Source organism: Oncorhynchus keta, unplaced genomic scaffold (assembly GCF_023373465.1).
Source record: "Oncorhynchus keta strain PuntledgeMale-10-30-2019 unplaced genomic scaffold, Oket_V2 Un_contig_15408_pilon_pilon, whole genome shotgun sequence".
Classification (NCBI taxonomy): Eukaryota; Metazoa; Chordata; class Actinopteri; order Salmoniformes; family Salmonidae; genus Oncorhynchus; species Oncorhynchus keta.
Window position 1 is genome coordinate 34,369 of NW_026279299.1, and position 26,070 is coordinate 60,438.

The following is a 26,070-nucleotide window of genomic DNA, read 5'->3' on the forward strand; positions in this document are numbered from 1 at the left end:
AGTGACTGGTTATAGTAGTGACTGGTTATAGTAGTAGTAGTGGTAGTGACTGGTTATAGTAGTGACTGGTTATAGTAGTGGTAGTGGTAGTGACTGGTTATAGTAGTGACTGGTTATAGTAGTGACTGGTTATAGTTATAGTAGTGGTAGTGACTGGTTATAGTAGTGACTGGTTATAGTAGTGACTGGTTATAGTAGTGACTGGTTATAGTTATAGTAGTGGTAGTGACTGGTTATAGTAGTGACTGGTTATAGTAGTGACTGGTTATTGTAGTGACTGGTTATAGTAGTGGTAGTGACTGGTTATAGTAGTGACTGGTTATAGTAGTGGTAGTGACTGGTTATAGTTATGGTAGTGACTGGTTATAGTAGTGACTGGTTATAGTAGTGACTGGTTATAGTAGTGGCTGGTTATAGTTATAGTAGTGGTAGTGACTGGTTATAGTAGTGACTGGTTATAGTAGTGACTGGTTATAGTAGTGACTGGTTATAGTAGTGACTGGTTATAGTTATAGTAGTGGTAGTGACTGGTTATAGTAGTGACTGGTTATTGTAGTGACTGGTTATAGTAGTGGTAGTGACTGGTTATAGTAGTGACTGGTTATAGTAGTGGTAGTGACTGGTTATAGTTATAGTAGTGGTAGTGACTGGTTATAGTAGTGACTGGTTATAGTAGTGACTGGTTATAGTAGTGGCTGGTTATAGTTATAGTAGTGGTAGTGACTGGTTATAGTAGTGACTGGTTATAGTAGTGACTGGTTATAGTAGTGACTGGTTATAGTTATAGTAGTGGTAGTGACTGGTTATAGTAGTGACTGGTTATAGTATACCTAACTTGAATGGTTGAAGAGTTACTGTTGGTGTGTTATTTTATGCTAATAATGCAATGTTATATTTTTATAGTTGATTAAAGAAATCTAGTTGTGCTTTGCCTTCAGCACGTTTAATTTGAATATTGTAGCGTCAGTTGTGTTATTAGTCGGCTCTGCTGGACATACGGACCCTACATTTACAGGCTATAAATAATATAAAGGCTTATTACGATGTCTAGCTTCCTCCTTTTGTTATTCTGAGCAGATTGTTCTCTGGCTCTACTCCTTGCTGTGGTGACGTGCTGTGCTTGGGAGCTGTCCCAGGAATCATGGCACTGAAACTGCAGCGTGAGCACAAAATCAACAGCCAATGATCACACAGACAGACACCTAGAAGGAATGCGTGCGACCAAACATTAGCACAGTCCGAAAGCTGGGATGAAATATAGTTTATGGGATACGCACGAACCATTGTGTTCTTTGAGTATTGAAATTCGGTGGTTACGAAAGCGACGGTGATGCATTGAAAACTAACGACAGCTCCCTGGAAGCTTTGAACAGCACGCCAACGACAGACAGAGTTTCGCTTTGATAGTTATCTATGAACAGATTCTTTGATTCACCATTTGTGATGAATGGCACATCTATGAGAAACCCATACAGATATTCTCAACCAGACTTCAACAATGAACCAATGGGATGATGCCTGTCTCTTGGACCACTCTGGAAGATACTGTGGGAGTAGATTCATCTTTGGGGATGAAAAAGCCTGTTTGAACTATTTATTGATGCTTTAGCCGAAACTACCCGAATATCCAATGTGTTCAGATACTTGTTTTCGCCAATGGAATATGTTATTAATGGGAAAAGGTGCCAAGGCAGTTTGGACTTTTTTTTAAGGGGTAACACTTCCTGTAAGTAGACATCACATTTTATTCAATGATTTGTAGAGGAGCTTTTTAGCCTTAGTGTCATCGCATGGTGCTGCTAATTCCTCAGTGATGCTGCGTGGTCCAGACATGGTGCTGCTAATTCCTCAGTGATGCTGCGTGGTCCAGACATGCTGAAGAGCCGCTGCTTCGTCCTATTTGGTGACCTGAAGGGGCTGTTACTCCGGCCCCCGTCTCCGGTATCGGTATTGATCCCCATGACCGGACACGGACCGGACAGCCATGGGGTCCCTTCAGACGTCAGTGGACCGGACAACAGCACGTTAACGGCCCATCGGGGTCCGGGGGACATACGGACTGCCCCGCCACCGGGGGGTGCCAGCGGGCCGGAGAGAGACAGACTGGCGGGGGGCTCAGGCTGGGTTGATGCGGCAGAGCCATCGGGGGTATTACACCGCAGCAGCTCCTCTGATAGCTGGGCTAAGGACAAGCTGGATCAGAGGTTCTCCTTGTGCAGTTATAGTGAGAGTGGCAGCCTCAGGACACCTGTCTGCAGGATCTGCTTCCAGGGACCTGAAACGGTGATATTGGATAGACCCTTAACACAACACTGGCTTTGTTTTGCTGTTATGATCTGAGTCCTCAGGTGGCATCACCCAAGAGCCACGGTAGGGTTGGTGTCAGAATCGTCAGCTGTCATGTGGCTGAGGAGCTTTTCATCTCAGTAAAGGCTACTTATTCTAGAAGGAGTGACATTTTGTCTGAATTAATGGCCCTTAGACGTTCCTTTGACACCACCGTTCCGGTACCCTCAGAGTGGCTCCGCTGCAACCCGCCTCCATCTGTAAGGCATGCCTGGAGAGAGCCCAAATAAGTGGGTGGTCTGTGGTCTCTGGGTAAACAGGGGTCACCATATCAGTGATCTCTGGGCAGATAAACCCTCTGTCTCTCTGGTTGATTAATTAGAGACAAACAGAACTACCAAAAACAGATTATAGACTGACATTGAGTGTGAACATAAAACATAGAAACAATTACCTGCAGGAGAAATCGAATAATGTTTCCCACTCATTCACACACCTCCCGAAACAGTACAGTAATATATGCCATTTAGCTGACGCTTTTATCCAAAGCGACTTACAAGCGCTACAAGCGCCATGCTCTACCAACTGAGCTACAGTACAGGACACTGGGAAGTCGGGAACTGTACCTAGGACTATATTCTCCCATCTTTAGTCATTGTGGTCCTTCTGTAGCTCAGTTGGTAGAGCATGGCGCTTGTAACGCCAGGGTAGTGGGTTCGATTCCCGGGACCACCCATACGTATAATGTATGCACACATGACTGTAAGTCGCTTTGGATAAAAGCGTCTGCTAAATGGCATATATTATGCTATTGTTTGTCTTGGAGACGATATTGATTCATATGTCTCACTACACTATTCAGGAGGAACATGAGGGACAATAATTTAAGGTTGAGAGAAATCGTCCAACTCATCATGTAATGCAAACTGGAACCCTTGTTTTTCACATCTTCCAACAAGTTCCAACTTCCATTCTTCACTTTAGTTATCAGGTTGTCCTCTCACCCAGTTGTTCTGTTCTTAGCTGGAGTGCTGATTAGTTATCAGGTTGTCCTCTTAACTCACCCAGTTGTTCTGTTCTTAGCTGGAGTGCTGATTAGTTATCAGGTTGTCCTCTTTAACTCACCCAGTTGTTCTGTTCTTAGCTGGAGTGCTGATTAGTTATCAGGTTGTCCTCTTTAACTCACCCAGTTGTTCTGTTCTTAGCTGGAGTGCTGATTAGTTATCAGGTTGTCCTCTTTAACTCACCCAGTTGTTCTGTTCTTAGCTGGAGTGCTGATTAGTTATCAGGTTGTCCTCTTTAACTCACCCAGTTGTTCTGTTCTTAGCTGGAGTGCTGACTAGTTATCAGGTTGTCCTCTTTAACTCACCCAGTTGTTCTGTTCTTAGCTGGAGTGCTGATTAGTTATCAGGTTGTCCTCTTTAACTCACCCAGTTGTTCTGTTCTTAGCTGGAGTGCTGACTAGTTATCAGGTTGTCCTCTTAACTCACCCAGTTGTTCTGTTCTTAGCTGGAGTGCTGACTAGTTATCAGGTTGTCCTCTTTAACTCACCCAGTTGTTCTGTTCTTAGCTGGAGTGCTGATTAGTTATCAGGTTGTCCTCTTTAACTCACCCAGTTGTTCTGTTCTTAGCTGGAGTGCTGACTAGTTATCAGGTTGTCCTCTCACCCAGTTGTTCTGTTCTTAGCTGGAGTGCTGATTAGTTATCAGGTTGTCCTCTTTAACTCACCCAGTTGTTCTGTTCTTAGCTGGAGTGCTGACTAGTTATCAGGTTGTCCTCTTAACTCACCCAGTTGTTCTGTTCTTAGCTGGAGTGCTGACTAGTTATCAGGTTGTCCTCTTTAACTCACCCAGTTGTTCTGTTCTTAGCTGGAGTGCTGACTAGTTATCAGGTTGTCCTCTTTAACTCACCCAGTTGTTCTGTTCTTAGCTGGAGTGCTGACTAGTTATCAGGTTGTCCTCTTTAACTCACCCAGTTGTTCTGTTCTTAGCTGGAGTGCTGACTAGTTATCAGGTTGTCCTCTTTAACTCACCCAGTTGTTCTGTTCTTAGCTGGAGTGCTGATTAGTTATCAGGTTGTCCTCTTTAACTCACCCAGTTGTTCTGTTCTTAGCTGGAGTGCTGACTAGTTATCAGGTTGTCCTCTTAACTCACCCAGTTGTTCTGTTCTTAGCTGGAGTGCTGATTAGTTATCAGGTTGTCCTCTTAACTCACCCAGTTGTTCTGTTCTTAGCTGGAGTGCTGCTCATTATTGGCATTTTTACAGCACTTGACACAGCTGGGTTTGCATCCCAATGGCACCCTAATACCTTTATAGTGGACTACTTTTGACCAGGGCCGATAGGGAATAGGGTGCTGTTTGGGACCCTTAGTGTAAAGAATGAGAGTACCCAGTAGTTGAGAGGCGATGTGACATGAAGTGAGCCTCTGAAATCCCTGGAGTTTAATAATAAATAACATGTTAAATTCACCCCCGACACTAGAAACCTTTTACACTGTTAAAGCTTTGAAGTTATTTTTCTCAGACAGGAAATTGATATTCAACACAAGCCAGAGAGGAAGCACGCATAGAGAGGAGGGATTCTTTCAAGGCCAAACTTCACTTAGAGTGATTCACACGGAGCTTGTTTTATTCAGTAGTGTTCTCTCAGGTTGTGTCCTAAATGGCAGCCTATTCCCTGTATAGTGCACAATTTTTGTCCAGTGTCAAAAGTACAGTGTCTCTGTATTTCTCTGTATTTCCTCTCTACTCTGTATTTCCTCTACTCTGTATTTCCTCTGTATTTCCTCTACTCTGTATTTCCTCTCTACTCTGTATTTCCTCTCTACTCTGTATTTCCTCTGTATTTCCTCTCTACTCTGTATTTCCTCTGTATTTCCTCTCTACTCTGTATTTCCTCTCTACTCTGTATTTCCTCTCTACTCTGTATTTCCTCTCTACTCTGTATTTCCTCTCTACTCTGTATTTCCTCTCTACTCTGTATTTCCTCTGTATTTCCTCTACTCTGTATTTCCTCTCTACTCTGTATTTCCTCTCTACTCTGTATTTCCTCTGTATTTCCTCTCTACTCTGTATTTCCTCTGTATTTCCTCTCTACTCTGTATTTCCTCTCTACTCTGTATTTTCTGTATTTCCTCTCTACTCTGTATTTCCCTGTATTTCCTCTCTACTCTGTATTTCCCTCTACTCTGTATTTCCTCTCTACTCTGTATTTCCTTTCTGTATTTCCTCTCTCCTCTGTATTTCCTCTCTACTCTGTATTTCCTTCCTCTGTATTTCCTCTGTATTTCCTCTCTACTCTGTATTTCCTCTCTACTCTGTATTTCCTCTCTACTCTGTATTTCCTCTCTGCTCTGTATTTCCTCTGTATTTCCTCTCTACTCTGTATTTCCTCTCTACTCTGTATTTCCTCTCTACTCTGTATTTCCTCTCTACTCTGTATTTCCTCTCTACTCTGTATTTCCTCTACTCTGTATTTCCTCTCTACTCTGTATTTCCTCTCTACTCTGTATTTCCTCTCTACTCTGTATTTCCTCTCTACTCTGTATTTCCTCTCTGCTCTGTATTTCCTCTGTATTTCCTCTCTACTCTGTATTTCCTCTCTACTCTGTATTTCCTCTCTACTCTGTATTTCCTCTCTACTCTGTATTTCCTCTCTACTCTGTATTTCCTCTCTACTCTGTATTTCCTCTCTGCTCTGTATTTCCTCTGTATTTCCTCTCTACTCTGTATTTCCTCTCTACTCTGTATTTCCTCTCTGCTCTGTATTTCCTCTGTATTTCCTCTCTACTCTGTATTTCCTCTCTACTCTGTATTTCCTCTGTATTTCCTCTACTCTGTATTTCCTCTCTACTCTGTATTTCCTCTCTACTCTGTATTTCCTCTACTCTGTATTTCCTCTGTATTTCCTCTACTCTGTATTTCCTCTCTACTCTGTATTTCCTCTCTACTCTGTATGTCCTCTCTACTCTGTATTTCCTCTCTACTCTGTATTTCCTCTGTATTTCCTCTACTCTGTATTTCCTCTCTACTCTGTATTTCCTCTACTCTGTATTTCCTCTCTACTCTGTATTTCCTCTCTACTCTGTATTTCCTCTCTACTCTGTAATTCCTCTCTGCTCTGTATTTCCTCTGTATTTCCTCTCTACTCTGTATTTCCTCTCTACTCTGTATTTCCTCTCTACTCTGTATTTCCTCTCTGCTCTGTATTTCCTCTGTATTTCCTCTCTACTCTGTATTTCCTCTCTACTCTGTATATCCTCTGTATTTCCTCTACTCTGTATTTCCTCTCTACTCTGTATTTCCTCTCTACTCTGTATGTCCTCTCTACTCTGTATTTCCTCTCTACTCTGTATTTCCTCTGTATTTCCTCTACTCTGTATTTCCTCTCTACTCTGTATTTCCTCTACTCTGTATTTCCTCTCTACTCTGTATTTCCTCTCTACTCTGTATTTCCTCTCTACTCTGTAATTCCTCTCTGCTCTGTATTTCCTCTGTATTTCCTCTCTACTCTGTATTTCCTCTCTACTCTGTATTTCCTCTCTACTCTGTATTTCCTCTCTACTCTGTATTTCCTCTACTCTGTATTTCCTCTGTATTTCCTCTACTCTGTATTTCCTCTCTACTCTGTATTTCCTCTGTATTTCCTCTACTCTGTATTTCCTCTCTACTCTGTATTTCCTCTACTCTGTATTTCCTCTCTACTCTGTATTTCCTCTCTGCTCTGTATTTCCTCTCTACTCTGTATTTCCTCTCTACTCTGTATTTCCTCTGTATTTCCTCTACTCTGTATTTCCTCTGTATTTCCTCTCTACTCTGTATTTCCTCTGTATTTCCTCTACTCTGTATTTCCTCTCTACTCTGTATTTCCTCTGTATTTCCTCTACTCTGTATTTCCTCTCTACTCTGTATTTCCTCTCTGCTCTGTATTTCCTCTGTATTTCCTCTCTAATCTGTATTTCCTCTCTACTCTGTATTTCCTCTCTGCTCTGTATTTCCTCTCTACTCTGTATTTCCTCTGTATTTCCTGTCTACTCTGTATTTCCTCTCTACTCTGTATTTCCTCTCTACTCTGTATTTCCTCTCTACTCTGTATTTCATCTCTGCTCTATATTTCCTCTCTACTCTGTATTTCCTCTGTATTTCCTCTCTGCTCTGTATTTCCTCTCTGCTCTGTATTTCCTCTCTACTCTGTATTTCCTCTCTACTCTGTATTTCATCTCTGCTCTGTATTTCCTCTCTACTCTGTACTTCCTCTGTATTTCCTCTCTACTCTGTATTTCATCTCTGCTCTGTATTTCCTCTCTACTCTGTATTTCCTCTGTATTTCCTCTCTACACTGTATTTTCTCTCTACTCTGTATTTCCTCTCTGCTCTGTATTTCCTCTGTATTTCCTCTCTACTCTGTATTTCCTCTCTACTCTGTATTTCCTCTGTATTTCCTCTCTACTCTGTATTTCCTCTCTGCTCTGTATTTCCTCTCTACTCTGTATTTCCCCTCTACTCTGCATTTCCTCTGTATTTCCTCTCTTCTCTGTATTTCCTCTCTACTCTGTATTTCCTCTGTATTTCCTCTCTGCTCTGTATTTCCTCTCTACTCTGTATTTCCTCTGTATTTCCTCTCTGCTCTGTATTTTCTCTCTACTCTGTATTTCTTGTCTACTCTGTATTTCCTCTCTGCTCTGTATTTCCTCTCTGCTCTGTATTTCCTCTGTATTTCCGCTCTACTCTGTATTTCCTCTCTGCTCTGTATTTCCTCTCTACTCTGTATTTCCTCTCTACTCTGTATTTCCTCTGTATTTCCTCTCTGCATTTCCTCTCTGCTCTGTATTTCCTCTCTGCTCTGTATTTCCTCTCTACTCTGTATTTCCTCTCTACTCTGTATTTCCTCTGTATTTCCTCTCTGCTCTGTATTTCCTCTTTGCTCTGTATTTCCTCTGTATTTCATCTCTACTCTGTATTTCCTCTCTGCTCTGTATTTCCTCTCTGCTCTGTATTTCCTCTGTATTTCCGCTCTACTCTGTATTTCCTCTCTGCTCTGTATTTCCTCTCTACTCTGTATTTCCTCTCTACTCTGTATTTCCTCTGTATTTCCTCTCTGCATTTCCTCTCTGCTCTGTATTTCCTCTCTGCTCTGTATTTCCTCTCTACTCTGTATTTCCTCTCTACTCTGTATTTCCTCTGTATTTCCTCTCTGCTCTGTATTTCCTCTTTGCTCTGTATTTCCTCTGTATTTCCTCTCTGCTCTGTATTTCCTCTCTACTCTGTATTTCCTCTCTACTCTGTATTTCCTCTGTATTTCCTCTCTGCTCTGTATTTCCTCTGTATTTCCTCTCTGCTCTGTATTTCCTCTCTGCTCTGTATTTCCTCTGTATTTCCTCTCTACTCTGTATTTCCTCTCTACTCTGTATTTCCTCTTTATTTCCTCTCTACTCTGTATTTCCTCTCTGCTCTATATTTCCTCTGTATTTCCTCTCTACTCTGTATTTCCTCTCTACTCTGTATTTCCTCTGTATTTCCTCTCTGCTCTGTATTTCCTCTCTGCTCTATATTTCCTCTTTGCTCTGTGACTGAGATGCTGCTCCTGCTGTCATAGACACCGGCATCCTGTTTCTATTCATCCAGTCCCTCTAAACAAAAAGGCTATGAAATCCTGTTCAACATACAACAACAGTCAAAAGTTTGGGCACACCTACTCATTCAAGTTTTTTTTCTTTTTTTCCCTACATTGTAGAATAATAGTGAACACGTCAAACATATGCAATAACACACATGGAATCATGTAGTAACCAAAAAGTGTTAAACAAATCAACATATATTTTATATTTAGCCACCCTTTGCCTTGATGGCAGCTTTGCACACTCTTGGCATTCTCTCAACCAGCTTCATGAAGTAGTCACCTGGAATGCATTTCAATTAACAGGTGTGCCTTGTTAATTTGTGGAATTTCTTTTCTTATTTTATTTTGCTTGAGTGAATCAGTTGTATTGTGACAAGGTCGGGGTGGTATACAGGAGAAAGACCTATGTGGTTAAAGACAAAGTCCATAATGTGGCAAGAACAGCTCAAATAGGCAAAGAGACTATTTGGTAAAAGACCACGTTGACAGTCCATCATTACTTTAAGACATGAAGGTAGTCAATCCGGAAAAATTCAAGAACATTGAAAGTTTCTTCAAGTGCAGTCACAAAAACTATCAAGCACAATGATGAAACTGGTTTTCACGAGGACTGCCACAGGAAAGGAAGAACCAGAGTTTCCTCTGCTGCAGAGGATAATTTCATTAGAGTTATCAGTCTCGGAATTTGCAGCCCAAATCAATCAAATGTATTTATAAAGCCCTTTTTATATCAGCCAATGTCACAAAGTGTTGTACACAAACCCAGCCTAAGACTCCAAACAGCAAGCAATGCAGGTGTATAAGCACAGTGGCTAGAAAGGCCAGCACCTAGGAAGAATCCTGATGTAAGAAGGGCTTTATAAATAAATGTGATTGAGAGAGAGAAAGAGAGTATCAGAGGGAGCATACATAAATTCACACAGGACACTGGATAAGACAGGAGAAATACTCCAGATATAACAGACTGACCCTAGCCACCTGACACATAAACTACTGCAGCATAAATACTGGAGGCTGAGAGAGGAGGGGTCAGGAGACACTGTGGCCCCATCCGATGATACCCCCGGACAGGGCCAACCAGGCAGGATATAACCCCACCCACTTTGCCAAAGCACAGCCCCCACACCACTAGAGGGATATCTTCAAACCACCAACTTACTACCCTGAGACAACGCTGAGTATAGCCCACAAAGATCTCCCCCATGGCACGAACCTGAAGGGGGCACCAACCCAGACAGGAAGATCACGTCAGAGACTCAACCCATTCAAGTGACGCACCCATCTCCGCATGTGTGGTTCCCACCGTGAAGCATGGAGGAGGAGGTGTGGGGGTGCTTTGCTGGTGACACTGTCTGTGATTTATTTAGAACTCAAGGCCCATTTAACCAGCATGGCTACCACAGCATTTTGCAGCGATACACCATCCCATCTGGTTTGCGCTTAGTGGGACTATCATTTGTTTTTCAACAGGACAATGACCCAACACACCTCCAGGCTGTGTAAGGGCTATTTGACCAAGAAGGAGAGTGATGGAGTGCTGCATCAGATGACCTGGCCTCCACAATCACCCGACCTCAACCCAATTGAGATGGTTTGGGATGAGTCGGACCGTAGAGTGATAGAAAAGCATCCAAGTGCTCAGCATATGTGGGAACTCCTTCCAAACTGTTGCAAATGCAGGTGAAATTGGTTAAGAGAATGCCAAGAGTGTACAAAGCTGTCATCAAGGCAAAGGGTGGCTACTTTGAAGAATCTGAAATATAAAATCTATTTTGATTTGTTTAACAGTTTTTTTGGTAACTACATGATTCCATATGTGTTATTTCATAGTTTTGATGTCTTCACTATTATTCTACAATGTAGAAAATAGTAAAAAATAAAGTTTTACTTTTGACTGGTACTGTATTATGCCAGTGAGGAATTATGGGCCTTTGGTTTCAACTGCTGTGTAATGTAATGTGTCCCACAGGGGGAGCTGCTGAGCCCATGCCGCTGCAGTGGGTCGGTCCGCTGTATCCACCAGCCCTGCCTCATCAAGTGGATCAGTCAGAGAGGATCCTGGGCCTGTGAACTCTGCTACTACAAGTACCAGGTCATCAGCATCAGCACCAGGAACCCGCTACAGGTGAGCTACCACGCCAGCAGTAAAACAAAATACACCCTATTGAACAGCGGGAATGTGACGAGACAGACACACAGGCACAGACACGCGCATACACACACACAGGTACAGACACACGCATACACACACACAGGTACAGTACAGACACACGCATGTATACACACACACACACACACACACACACACAGGTACAGACACACGCATACACACACACAGGTACAGTGCAGACACACGCATGTATACACACACACACACACACAGGTACAGACACACGCATACACACACACAGGTACAGTGCAGACACACGCATGTATACACACACACACACACACAGGTACAGACACGCGCATACACACACACATTGATCCTGTAGATAAGGGGTAGTAGAGTGGTGGCCTGAAGGCAGACACTGAATCAAATCACCTCAAATGTAAAGGCCTTCTTACATCAGCTGATGTCACAAAGTGCTGTACAGAAACCCAGGCTAAAACCCCAAACAGCAAGCAATGCAGATGTAGAAGCACGGTGGCTAGGAAAAACACCCTAGATGTGTTGTGAAATCTGTTGTGAATGTATTGTAATGTTTTTAAAATTGTATAAACTGCCTTAATTTTTTGGGACCCCAGGAAGAGTAGCTGCTGCCTTGGCAGGAACTAATGGGGATCCATAATAAACCCCAGGAAGAGTAGCTGCTGCCTTGGCAGAAACTAATGGGGATCCATAATAAACCCCAGGAAGAGTAGCTGCTGCCTTGGCAGGAACTAATGGGGATCCATAATAAACCCCAGGAAGAGTAGCTGCTGCCTTGACAGGAACTAATGGGGATCCATAATAAACCCCAGGAAGAGTAGCTGCTGCCTTGGCAGGAACTAATGGGGATCCATAATAAACCCCAGGAAGAGTAGCTGCTGCCTTGGCAGGAACTAATGGGGATCCATAATAAACCCCAGGAAGAGTAGCTGCTACCTTGGCAGGAACTAATGGGGATCCATAATAAACCCCAGGAAGAGTAGCTGCTGCCTTGGCAGAAACTAATGGGGATCCATAATAAACCCCAGGAAGAGTAGCTGCTGCCTTGGCAGGAACTAATGGGGATCCATAATAAACCCCAGGAAGAGTAGCTGCTGCCTTGACAGGAACTAATGGGGATCCATAATAAACCCCAGGAAGAGTAGCTTCTACCTTGACAGGAACTAACGGGGATCCATAATAAACCCCAGGAAGAGTAGCTTCTGCCTTGGCAGGAACTAATGGGGATCCATAATAAACCCCATGAAGAGTAGCTGCTGCTTTGGCAGGAACTAATGGGGGTCCATAATAAACCCCAGGAAGAGTAGCTGCTGCCTTGGCAGGAGCTAATGGGGATCCATAATAAACCCCAGGAAAAGTAGCTGCTGCCTTGGCAGGAACTAATGGGGATCCATAATAAACCCATTACAGCAGTAGATCTCATTTTCAAACAGCATTTGTGTTTACAGTATCTCTGTCCCTCCCTCCCGCAGTGGCAGTCCATCTCCCTGGCGGTGATAGAGAAGGTTCAGATAGCTGCAGCGGTTCTGGGGTCTATGTTCCTGGTGGCCAGTCTGTCCTGGCTGGTCTGGTCCTCCTTCAGCCCCTCGGCACGCTGGCAGAGACATGACCTGCTTTTCCAGATCTGCTACGGCATGTACGGATTCATGGACATCGTCTGCTTCGGTGAGGCTGAGCCCTATTCTAGTTTACAACCGTGGCTCACTGACAGTCAATGTAATGGATGGCAGTTGCTTGTTCTTCAGATTATCTCACTCTGAAATCCCCGTACTGTATGTGAGTGGAATGCTATAGACACTGAGAGAATGAATGGCAGAAATTATGAATGATCAATTTGATAGATCTGTATAGTTTTGCCTATAGGTCTAACATGAGAATACTTTGTCATTATATATTGATTTAGCTCATCTGGGCTTCAATCCTTTACTCCAGAGGTAGGCAACTCAGTTCCTTTCTTCATCTGTTTTAGAGAGTTTCTAGCCTTTAATCCTTTACTCCAGAGGTAGGCAACTCAGTTCCTGGAAGTGCCTCAGGAACTGTAGGATTTTGTCCCCACTAGGCATCACACCAGAACAGCTAATTGATCAGATCAGTGAATTACTAAATTCAACACACCTGGTCTTCCAGGTCAGTTCAATCAAAAACATGAAGTGGCTCCAGTGCCTGTGATCCTCCAGGACCAGGGTTGTCTACCCCTGATGTAGGACCAGGGTTGTCTATGCCTGATGTAGGACCAGGGTTGTCTACCCCTGATGTAGGACCAGGGTTGTCTATGCCTGATGTAGGACCAGGGTTGTCTACCCCTGATGTGGGACCAGGGTTGTCTATGCCTGATGTAGGACCAGGGTTGTCTACCCCTGATGTAGGACCAGGGTTGTCTACCCCTGATGTGGGACCAGGGTTGTCTATGCCTGATGTAGGACCAGGGTTGTCTACCCCTGATGAAGACAGTGCCTGTGATCCTCCAGGACCAGGGTTGTCTATGCCTGATGTAGGACCAGGGTTGTCTATGCCTGATGTAGGACCAGGGTTGTCTATACCTGATGTAGGACCAGGGTTGTCTATGCCTGATGTTGGACCAGGGTTGTCTACCCCTGATGTAGGACCAGGGTTGTCTACCCCTGATGTAGGACCAGGGTGGTCTACCCCTGATGTAGGACCAGGGTTGTCTATGCCTGATGTAGGACCAGGGTTGGCTAACCCTAATGTAAGACCAGAGTTGTCTACCCCTGATGTAGGACCAGGGTTGTCTAACCCTGATGTAGGACCAGGGTTGTCTACCCCTGATGTAGGACCAGGGTTGTCTAACCCTGATGTACTCTGTTGAGTCTTTAGTTTTAAACATACTGTAACTTATTCCTTTCTGCAGATAAACTCATCCTCTGCAGTGTTTTATATACACTGACTAGAGTCCTTGTTAGGGTTAATTGTAATACAATATTTTAGGTTCTACCACAGCAGCTTAAATCAAGAACAATATCAAATAAAAACCAGAAAGTCTCACTCAACGAAGATTAAACAGATTTAATCCTCTCACTGGAGAATGAGTCTGTCTGATAGATGACTGACTAGAGTCCTTGTTAGGGCTGGAGACTGAGTCTGTCTGATAGATGACTGACTAGAGTTCTTGTTAGGGCTGGAGAATGAGTCTGTCTGATAGATGACTGACTAGAGTCCTTGTTAGGGCTAGAGAGTGAGTTTGTCTGATAGATGACTGACTAGAGTCCTTGTTAGGGCTAGAGAGTGAGTTTGTCTGATAGATGACTGACTAGAGTCCTTGTTAGAGCTGGAGAGTGAGTCTGTCTGATAGATGACTGACTACAGTCCTTGTTAGGGCTAGAGAGTGAGTCTGTCTGATAGATGACTGACTAGAGTCCTTGTTAGGGCTGGAGAGTGAGTCTGTCTGATAGATGACTGACTAGAGTCCTTGTTAGGGCTGGAGAGTGAATCTGTCTGATAGATGACTGACTAGAGTCCTTGTTAGAGCTGGAGAGTGAGAGTCTGTCTGATAGATGACTGACGAGAGTCCTTGTTAGGGCTGGAGAGTAAGTCTGTCTGATAGATGACTGACTAGAGTCCTTGTTAGGGCTGGAGAGTGAGTCTGTCTGATAGATGACTGACTAGAGTCCTTGTTAGGGCTGGAGAGTGAGTCTGTCTGATAGATGACTGACTAGAGTCCTTGTTAGGGCTGGAGAGTGAGTCTGTCTGATAGATGACTGACTAGATTCCTTGTTAGGGCTGGAGAGTGAGATTCTGTCTGGTAGATGACTGACTAGAGTCCTTGTTAGGGCTGGAGAGTGAGTCTGACCTCCCAGCCCCCTCACCCAGCCACCCCTCCCAGTCCCCCCTCCCAGCCCCCTCACCCAGCTAGCCCGCCCTCCCAGCCCACTCTCCCAGCCCGCCCTCCCGGCCCCCTCCCAGCCCCTCACCCAGCCATCCCTCCCAGCCCCTCACCCAGCGATCCCTCCCAGTCCCCTCACCCAGCCACCCTCCCAGCCCAATCACCCAGCCCCTCACCCAGCCACCCCTCCCAGTCCCCCTCCCAGCCCCCTCACCCAGCTAGCCCGCCCTCCCAGCCACCCCTCCCAGCCCGCCCTCCCAGCCCCCCTCCCAGCCCCCTCACCCAGCCATCCCTCCCAGCCCCCTCACCCAGCGATCCCTCCCAGCCCCCTCACCCAGCCACCCTCCCAGCCCAATCACCCAGCCCCCTCACCCAGCTGCTCCAGTTGTCTTGATAGATGTGGAGGGTCAACACCTTTAGTTGTCTTGATAGATGTGGAGGGTCAACTCCTTTAGTTGTCTTGATAGATGTGGAGGGTCAACTCCTTTAGTTGTCTTGATAGATGTGGAGGGTGAACACCTTTAGTTGTCTTGATAGATGTGGAGGGTCAACACCTTTAGTTGATTTCTAGACAAACAATCCTTTATCTGATTTTCCTGGTTTCGTTTTACTCCACCTTTTATGTTTGCTTCCTGTCTAAGTTTGGTGTGGTTTTTCTTTTTTTTGCCTCTTCTTGAGCAAATTTCATGGGTGCTCATGGTGGGTGTCTTTCAGTTCCTGTTGTTGTTGCTAGTCAACCTCCAGTGGACCCCCCATGAGTATTTTTCAGAACCCCTCCTAAAACCACCCTGTTTGGTTTTGGTTGTTGCATCAACAACCAATCAGACAGAGCTACTCATTCCCCACGCATCAACAACCAATAAGACAGAGCGACTCCCTCCCCCTGCATCAACAACCAATCAGACAGAGCTACTCCCTCCCCATGCGTAAACAACCAATCAGACAGAGCTACTCCCTCCCCATGCATCAACAACCAATCAGACAGAGCTACTCACTCCACATGCGTGAACAACCAATCAGACAGAGGTACTCACTCCCCATGCGTAAACAACCAATCAGACAGAGCTACTCACTCCCCCTGCATCAACAACCAATCAGACAGAGCTACTCCCTCCCCATGCGTAAACAACCAATCAGACAGAGCTACTCCCTCCCCATGCATCAACAACCAATCAGACAGAGCTACTCACTCCACATGCGTGAACAACCAATCAGACAGAGGTACTCACTCCCCATGCGTAAACAACCAATCAGACAGAGCTACTCACTCCCCCTGCATCAACAACCAATCAGACAGAGCTACTCCCTCCCCATGCGTAAACAACCAATCAGACAGAGCTACTCCCTCCCCATGCATCAACAACCAATCAGACAGAGCTACTCACTCACCATGCATCAACAACCAATCAGACAGAGCTACTCACTCCCCATGCATCAACAACCAATCAGACAGAGCTACTCACTCCACATGCGTGAACAACCAATCAGACAGAGGTACTCACTCCCCATGCGTAAACAACCAATCAGACAGAGCTACTCACTCCCCATGCATCAACAACCAATCAGATAGAGCTACTCCCTCCCCATGCATCAACAACCAATCAGACAGAGCTACTCACTCCCCATGCATCAACAACCAATCAGATAGAGCTACTCCCTCCCCATGCATCAACAACCAATCAGACAGAGGTACTCACTCCCCACGCATCAACAACCAATAAGACAGAGCGACTCCCTCCCCCTGCATCAACAACCAATCAGACAGAGCTACTCCCTCCCCATGCGTAAACAACCAATCAGACAGAGCTACTCCCTCCCCATGCATCAACAACCAATCAGACAGAGCTACTCACTCCACATGCGTGAACAACCAATCAGACAGAGGTACTCACTCCCCATGCGTAAACAACCAATCAGACAGAGCTACTCACTCCCCCTGCATCAACAACCAATCAGACAGAGCTACTCCCTCCCCATGCGTAAACAACCAATCAGACAGAGCTACTCCCTCCCCATGCATCAACAACCAATCAGACAGAGCTACTCACTCCACATGCGTGAACAACCAATCAGACAGAGGTACTCACTCCCCATGCGTAAACAACCAATCAGACAGAGCTACTCACTCCCCCTGCATCAACAACCAATCAGACAGAGCTACTCCCTCCCCATGCGTAAACAACCAATCAGACAGAGCTACTCCCTCCCCATGCATCAACAACCAATCAGACAGAGCTACTCACTCACCATGCATCAACAACCAATCAGACAGAGCTACTCACTCCCCATGCATCAACAACCAATCAGACAGAGCTACTCACTCCACATGCGTGAACAACCAATCAGACAGAGGTACTCACTCCCCATGCGTAAACAACCAATCAGACAGAGCTACTCACTCCCCATGCATCAACAACCAATCAGATAGAGCTACTCCTCCCCATGCATCAACAACCAATCAGACAGAGCTACTCACTCCCCATGCATCAACAACCAATCAGATAGAGCTACTCCCTCCCCATGCATCAACAACCAATCAGACAGAGGTACTCACTCCCCATGCATCAACAACCAATCAGACAGAGCTACTCCTCCCCATGCATCAACAACCAATCAGACAGAGCTACTCCTCCCCATGCATCAACAACCAATCAGACAGAGCTACTCACTCCCCATGCATCAACAACCAATCAGACAGAGCTACTCACATCCCCAATGCATCAACAACCAATCAGACAGAGCTACTCCCTCCCCATGCATCAACAACCAATCAGACAGAGCTACTCCCTCCCCATGCATCAACAACCAATCAGACAGAGCTACTCACTCCCCATTCATCAACAACCAATCAGACAGAGCTACTCCTCCCCATGCATCAACAACCAATCAGACAGAGCTACTCCTCCCCATGCATCAACAACCAATCAGACAGAGCTACTCCCTCCCCATGCATCAACAACCAATCAGACAGAGCTACTCACTCCCCATGCATCAACAACCAATCAGACAGAGCTACATCAACAACCAATCCTCCCCATGCATCAACAACCAATCAGACAGAGCTACTCCCTCCCCATGCATCAACAACCAATCAGACAGAGCTACTCCCCTCCCCATGCATCAACAACCAATCAGACAGAGCTACTCCCTCCCATGCATCAACAACCAATCAGACAGAGCTACTCCCTCCCCATGCATCAACAACCAATCAGACAGAGCTACTCCTCCCCATGCATCAACAACCAATCAGACAGAGCTACTCCCCTCCCCATGCATCAACAACCAATCAGACAGAGCTACTCCTCCCCATGCATCAACAACCAATCAGACAGAGCTACCCCCTGCCCCATGCATCAACAACCAATCAGACAGAGCTACTCCTCCCCATGCATCAACAACCAATCAGACAGAGCTACTCCCTCCCCATGCATCAACAACCAATCAGACAGAGCTACTCCCTCCCCATGCATCAACAACCAATCAGACAGAGCTACTCACTCCCCATGCATCAACAACCAATCAGACAGAGCTACTCCCTCCCCATGCATCAACAACCAATCAGACAGAGCTACTCCCTCCCCATGCATCAACAACCAATCAGACAGAGCTACTCCCTCCCCATGCATCAACAACCAATCAGACAGAGCTACTCCTCCCCATGCATCAACAACCAATCAGACAGAGCTACTCCTCCCCATGCATCAACAACCAATCAGACAGAGCTACTCACTCCCCATGCATCAACAACCAATCAGACAGAGCTACTCAGACCCTCCCCATGCATCAACAACCAATCAGACAGAGCTACTCACTCCCTGCATCAACAACCAATCAGACAGAGCTACTCCCTCCCCATGCATCAACAACCAATCAGACAGAGCTACTCCCTCCCCATGCATCAACAACCAATCAGACAGAGCTACTCACTCACCATGCATCAACAACCAATCAGACAGAGCTACTCACTCCCCATGCATCAACAACCAATCAGACAGAGCTACTCACTCCACATGCATCAACAACCAATCAGACAGAGGTACTCACTCCCCATGCATAAACAACCAATCAGACAGAGCTACTCCCTCCCATGCATCAACAACCAATCAGACAGAGCTACTCACTCCCCATGCATCAACAACCAATCAGATAGAGCTACTCCCTCCCCATGCATCAACAACCAATCAGACAGAGGTACTCACTCCCCATGCATCAACAACCAATCAGACAGAGCTACTCCCTCCCCATGCATCAACAACCAATCAGACAGAGCTACTCCCTCCCATGCATCAACAACCAATCAGACAGAGCTACTCACTCCCCATGCATCAACAACCAATCAGACAGAGCTACTCACTCCCCATGCATCAACAACCAATCAGACAGAGCTACTCCCTCCCCATGCATCAACAACCAATCAGACAGAGCTACTCCCTCCCCATGCATCAACAACCAATCAGACAGAGCTACTCACTCCCCATGCATCAACAACCAATCAGACAGAGCTACTCCTCCCCATGCATCAACAACCAATCAGACAGAGCTACTCCCTCCCCATGCATCAACAACCAATCAGACAGAGCTACTCCCTCCCCATGCATCAACAACCAATCAGACAGAGCTACTCACTCCCCATGCATCAACAACCAATCAGACAGAGCTACTCCCTCCCCATGCATCAACAACCAATCAGACAGAGCTACTCACTCCCCATGCATCAACAACCAATCAGACAGAGCTACTCCCTCCCCATGCATCAACAACCAATCAGACAGAGCTACTCCCTCCCCATGCATCAACAACCAATCAGACAGAGCTACTCCTCCCCATGCATCAACAACCAATCAGACAGAGCTACTCCTCCCCATGCATCAACAACCAATCAGACAGAGCTACTCCCTCCCCATGCATCAACAACCAATCAGACAGAGCTACTCACTCCCCATGCATCAACAACCAATCAGACAGAGCTACTCCCTCCCATGCATCAACAACCAATCAGACAGAGCTACTCCTCCCCATGCATAAACAACCAATCAGACAGAGCTACTCCCCTCCCCATGCATCAACAACCAATCAGACAGAGCTACTCCTCCCCATGCATCAACAACCAATCAGACAGAGCTACTCACTCCCCATGCATCAACAACCAATCAGACAGAGCTACTCCTCCCCATGCATCAACAACCAATCAGACAGAGCTACTCCCTCCCCATGCATCAACAACCAATCAGACAGAGCTACTCCTCCCCATGCATCAACAACCAATCAGACAGAGCTACTCACTCCCCATGCATCAACAACCAATCAGACAGAGCTACTCCCTCCCCATGCATCAACAACCAATCAGACAGAGCTACTCCCTCCCCATGCGTAAACAACCAATCAGACAGAGCTACTCCCTCCCCATGCATCAACAACCAATCAGACAGAGCTACTCCTCCCCATGCATCAACAACCAATCAGACAGAGCTACTCACTCCCCATGCATCAACAACCAATCAGACAGAGCTACTCCCCTGCCCCATCAGACAGAGCTACTCCCTCCCATCAACAACCAATCAGACAGAGCTACTCACTCCCCATGCATCAACAACCAATCAGACAGAGCTACTCCCTCCCCATGCATCAACAACCAATCAGACAGAGCTACTCCTCCCCATGCATCAACAACCAATCAGACAGAGCTACTCCCTCCCCCCATGCATCAACAACCAATCAGACAGAGCTACTCACTCCCCATGCATCAACAACCAATCAGACAGAGCTACTCCCTCCCCATGCATCAACAACCAATCAGACAGAGCTACTCACTCCCCATGCATCAAACAACCAATCAGACAGAGCTACTCCTCCCCATGCATCAACAACCAATCAGACAGAGCTACTCCTCCCCATGCGTAAACAACCAATCAGACAGAGCTACTCCCTCCCCATGCATCAACAACCAATCAGACAGAGCTACTCCTCCCCATGCGTAAACAACCAATCAGACAGAGCTACTCCCTCCCCATGCGTAAACAACCAATCAGACAGAGCTACTCCTCCCCATGCATCAACAACCAATCAGACAGAGCTACTCCCTCCCCATGCGTAAACAACCAATCAGACAGAGCTACTCCTCCCATGCATCAACAACCAATCAGACAGAGCTACTCCTCCCCATGCATCAACAACCAATCAGACAGAGCTACTCACTCCCCATGCATCAACAACCAATCAGACAGAGCTACTCCCTCCCCATGCATCAACAACCAATCAGACAGAGCTACTCACTCCCCTGCATCAACAACCAATCAGACAGAGCTACTCCTCCCCATGCGTAAACAACCAATCAGACAGAGCTACTCCTCCCCATGCATCAACAACCAATCAGACAGAGCTACTCACTCCCCATGCATCAACAACCAATCAGACAGAGCTACTCACTCCCCATGCATCAACAACCAATCAGACAGAGCTACTCACTCCACATGCGTGAACAACCAATCAGACAGAGGTACTCACTCCCCATGCGTAAACAACCAATCAGACAGAGCTACTCACTCCCCATGCATCAACAACCAATCAGATAGAGCTACTCCCTCCCCATGCATCAACAACCAATCAGACAGAGCTACTCACTCCCCATGCATCAACAACCAATCAGATAGAGCTACTCCCTCCCCATGCATCAACAACCAATCAGACAGAGGTACTCACTCCCCATGCATCAACAACCAATCAGACAGAGCTACTCCCTCCCCATGCATCAACAACCAATCAGACAGAGCTACTCCCTCCCCATGCATCAACAACCAATCAGACAGAGCTACTCACTCCCCATGCATCAACAACCAATCAGACAGAGCTACTCACTCCATCAACAATGCATCAACAACCAATCAGATCAGAGCTACTCCCTCCCCATGCATCAACAACCAATCAGACAGAGCTACTCCTCCCCATGCATCAACAACCAATCAGACAGAGCTACTCACTCCCCATGCATCAACAACCAATCAGACAGAGCTACTCACTCCCCATGCATCAACAACCAATCAGACAGAGCTACTCCCTCCCCATGCATCAACAACCAATCAGACAGAGCTACTCCCTCCCCATGCATCAACAACCAATCAGACAGAGCTACTCACTCCCCATGCATCAACAACCAATCAGACAGAGCTACTCCTCCCCATGCATCAACAACCAATCAGACAGAGCTACTCCTCCCCATGCATCAACAACCAATCAGACAGAGCTACTCCCCTCCCCATGCATCAACAACCAATCAGACAGAGCTACTCCCTCCCCATGCATCAACAACCAATCAGACAGAGCTACTCCCTCCCCATGCATCAACAACCAATCAGACAGAGCTACTCCCTCCCCATGCATCAACAACCAATCAGACAGAGCTACTCCCTCCCCATGCATCAACAACCAATCAGACAGAGCTACTCCTCCCCATGCATCAACAACCAATCAGACAGAGCTACTCCCTCCCCATGCATCAACAACCAATCAGACAGAGCTACTCCCTCCCCATGCATCAACAACCAATCAGACAGAGCTACTCCCTCCCCATGCATCAACAACCAATCAGACAGAGCTACTCCCTCCCCATGCATCAACAACCAATCAGACAGAGCTACTCACTCCCCATGCATCAACAACCAATCAGACAGAGCTACTCCCCTCCCCATGCATCAACAACCAATCAGACAGAGCTACTCCCTCCCCATGCATCAACAACCAATCAGACAGAGCTACTCCTCCCCATGCATCAACAACCAATCAGACAGAGCTACTCCCTCCCCATGCATCAACAACCAATCAGACAGAGCTACTCCCTCCAACCAATGCATCAACAACCAATCAGACAGAGCTACTCCCTCCCCATGCATAAACAACCAATCAGACAGAGCTACTCCCTCCCCATGCATCAACAACCAATCAGACAGAGCTACTCCCTCCCCATGCATCAACAACCAATCAGACAGAGCTACTCACTCCCCATGCATCAACAACCAATCAGACAGAGCTACTCCCTCCCCATGCATCAACAACCAATCAGACAGAGCTACTCACTCCCCATGCATCAACAACCAATCAGACAGAGCTACTCCCTCCCCATGCATCAACAACCAATCAGACAGAGCTACTCCCTCCCCATGCATCAACAACCAATCAGACAGAGCTACTCCCTCCCCATGCATCAACAACCAATCAGACAGAGCTACTCACTCCCCATGCATCAACAACCAATCAGACAGAGCTACTCCCTCCCCATGCATCAACAACCAATCAGACAGAGCTACTCACTCCCCATGCATCAAACAACCAATCAGACAGAGCTACTCCCTCCCCATGCATCAACAACCAATCAGACAGAGCTACTCCCTCCCCATGCGTAAACAACCAATCAGACAGAGCTACTCCCTCCCCATGCATCAACAACCAATCAGACAGAGCTACTCCCTCCCCATGCGTAAACAACCAATCAGACAGAGCTACTCCCTCCCCATGCATCAACAACCAATCAGACAGAGCTACTCCCTCCCCATGCATCAACAACCAATCAGACAGAGCTACTCCCTCCCCATGCATCAACAACCAATCAGACAGAGCTACTCCTCCCCATGCATCAACAACCAATCAGACAGAGCTACTCCTCCCCATGCATCAACAACCAATCAGACAGAGCTACTCCCTCCCCATGCATCAACAACCAATCAGACAGAGCTACTCCCTCCCCATGCATCAACAACCAATCAGACAGCAGCAACCAATCAGACTCCTCCCCATGCATCAACAACCAATCAGACAGAGCTACTCCCTCCCCATGCATCAACAACCAATCAGACAGAGCTACTCCTCCCCATGCATCAACAACCAATCAGACAGAGCTACTCCCTCCCCATGCATGAACAACCAATCAGACAGAGCTACTCCCTCCCCATGCATGAACAACCAATCAGACAGAGCTACTCCCTCCCCATGCATCAACAACCAATCAGACAGAGCTACTCCCTCCCCATGCATCAACAACCAATCAGACAGAGCTACTCCCTCCCCATGCATCAACAACCAATCAGACAGAGCTACTCCCTCCCCATGCATCAACAACCAATCAGACAGAGCTACTCCCTCCCCATGCATCAACAACCAATCAGACAGAGCTACTCCCTCCCCAATGCATCAACAACCAATCAGACAGAGCTACTCCTCCCCATGCATCAACAACCAATCAGACAGATCACCCCCATGCATCAACAACCAATCAGACAGAGCTACTCCCTCCCCATGCATCAACAACCAATCAGACAGAGCTACTCCCTCCCCATGCGTAAACAACCAATCAGACAGAGCTACTCCCTCCCCAATGCGCCAACATTCTGAAGACGCATCAATAATCACTTCTGACACCTGAGATGCAGTAGGACTCTATGCAGTAAGACTCTATGCAGTAAGACTCTATGCAGTAGGACTCTATGCAGTAGGACTCTATGCAGTAAGACTCTATGCAGTAGGACTCTATGCAGTAGGACTCTATGCAGTAGGACTCTATGCAGTAGGACTCTATGCAGTAGGACTCTACGAATGCAGTAAGACTCTATGCAGTAAGACTTGAGCAGATAGAACCCTCTGTACGAATGACCTGTGGAGATCCCAGACTCTCTCACTGTCACAAACAGTTTTTATAGTATCATATTTATAATGTCTTATGGGAAGGTGACTAGATGTATCTATGCAGTAGGACTCTATGCAGTAGGACTCTATGCAGTAGGACTCTATGCACAGGGACTCTATGCAGTAAGACTCTATGCAGTAAGACTCTATGCAGTAGGACTCTATGCAGTAAGAGTCTATGCAGTAAGACTCTATGCAGTAGGACTCTATGCAGTAAGACTCTATGCAGTAGGAATCTATGCAGTAAGACTCTATGCAGTAAGACTCTATGCAGTAAGACTCTATGCAGTAGGACTCTATGCAGTAGGACTCTATGCAGTAAGACTCTATGCAGTAGGACTCTATGCAGTAAGACTCTATGCAGTAGGACTCTATGCAGTAGGACTCTATGCAGTAAGACTCTATGCAGTAGGACTCTATGCAGTAGGAATCTATGCAGTAAGACTCTATGCAGTAAGACTCTATGCAGTAGGACTCTATGCAGTAGGACTCTATGCAGTAAGACTCTATGCAGTAGGACTCTATGCAGTAGGACTCTATGCAGTAAGACTCTATGCAGTAAGACTCTATGCAGTAGGACTCTATGCAGTAAGACTCTATGCAGTAGGACTCTATGCAGTAGGACTCTATGCAGTAAGACTCTATGCAGTAAGACTCTATGCAGTCAGATCCTGGCTGTGCTGCTGATTGTATATTGCAGGATCATCTGACTAATATTCATATCTCTTATCTTCCCACTGCAGCTCTAATCATCCACGAAGGACCTTCAGTGTTCCGTATCTTTAACCGGTGGCAGGCTGTCAACCAGCAGTGGAAGGTTCTCAACTACGACAAGACCACTGACAGTGAGAACCTGAAGACAGTAGCCACAGTGCGGACTCTCTCTCAGCCTCAGTCTAGCCAGAGAAACCAGCCTGGGACGGGATTAGGACCCTCCTCTGCCACCTCCCCTCTGGCTGCTGCCACCACAGCACCGGATTTAGCTACAGCATCACCAGCCACAGGGATTGGGCTGGTCACACAGGGTTCCAGTGAGCAGGCCATGGGGACAGCTGGACCAGACCAACACTGTGCTGCCTACAATATCCTCCACCTTCTCAGCCACCTGAGGCAGCCAGAGGCCCACGGCTACCCCAGCCACAGCACCCGGGAGCTGGTCATGAGAGTCACTACAGTCTGAGGCTCTGACTGAGGCCTTGTCAAGGAGAGATTTGACATTGAAATAGAAGGACTTGGTCTAAAATGAACCAACAATGTTTAAAATGCACCGCTGATGACCTTAAAGACAGTGTGTGTGATTTCCCCTGTGTGGTAAAAACTCATTCTGATTGGCTGAGCTCCCCGGTAGGACTCTATGCCTCCTGACCCACCCATTGCCGAGCCCCTGCCCAGTCATGTGAAATCCATAGATTAGGGACTAAAACATTTATTTCAATTGACTGATTTCCTGATATGAAGTGTAACTCAGTAAACTCTTTGAAATTGTTGCATGTTAGCTTT

General features: G+C 46.4%; 1 protein-coding gene across 1 annotated transcript; it reads left to right on the plus strand.

The window, feature by feature from the left end:
- Positions 1-1,725: 1,725 nt before the first annotated feature.
- LOC118383660 (E3 ubiquitin-protein ligase MARCHF4-like) lies at positions 1,726-25,832 on the plus strand. Its single transcript, XM_052502279.1, has 4 exons — positions 1,726-2,283; positions 10,875-11,030; positions 12,530-12,722; positions 25,314-25,832. The coding sequence occupies exons 1-4, from the start codon at positions 1,855-1,857 to the stop codon at positions 25,748-25,750; spliced, it is 1,215 nt and encodes a 404-aa protein (XP_052358239.1). The 5' UTR covers positions 1,726-1,854; the 3' UTR covers positions 25,751-25,832.
- The last annotated feature ends 238 nt before the right edge of the window (positions 25,833-26,070 follow it).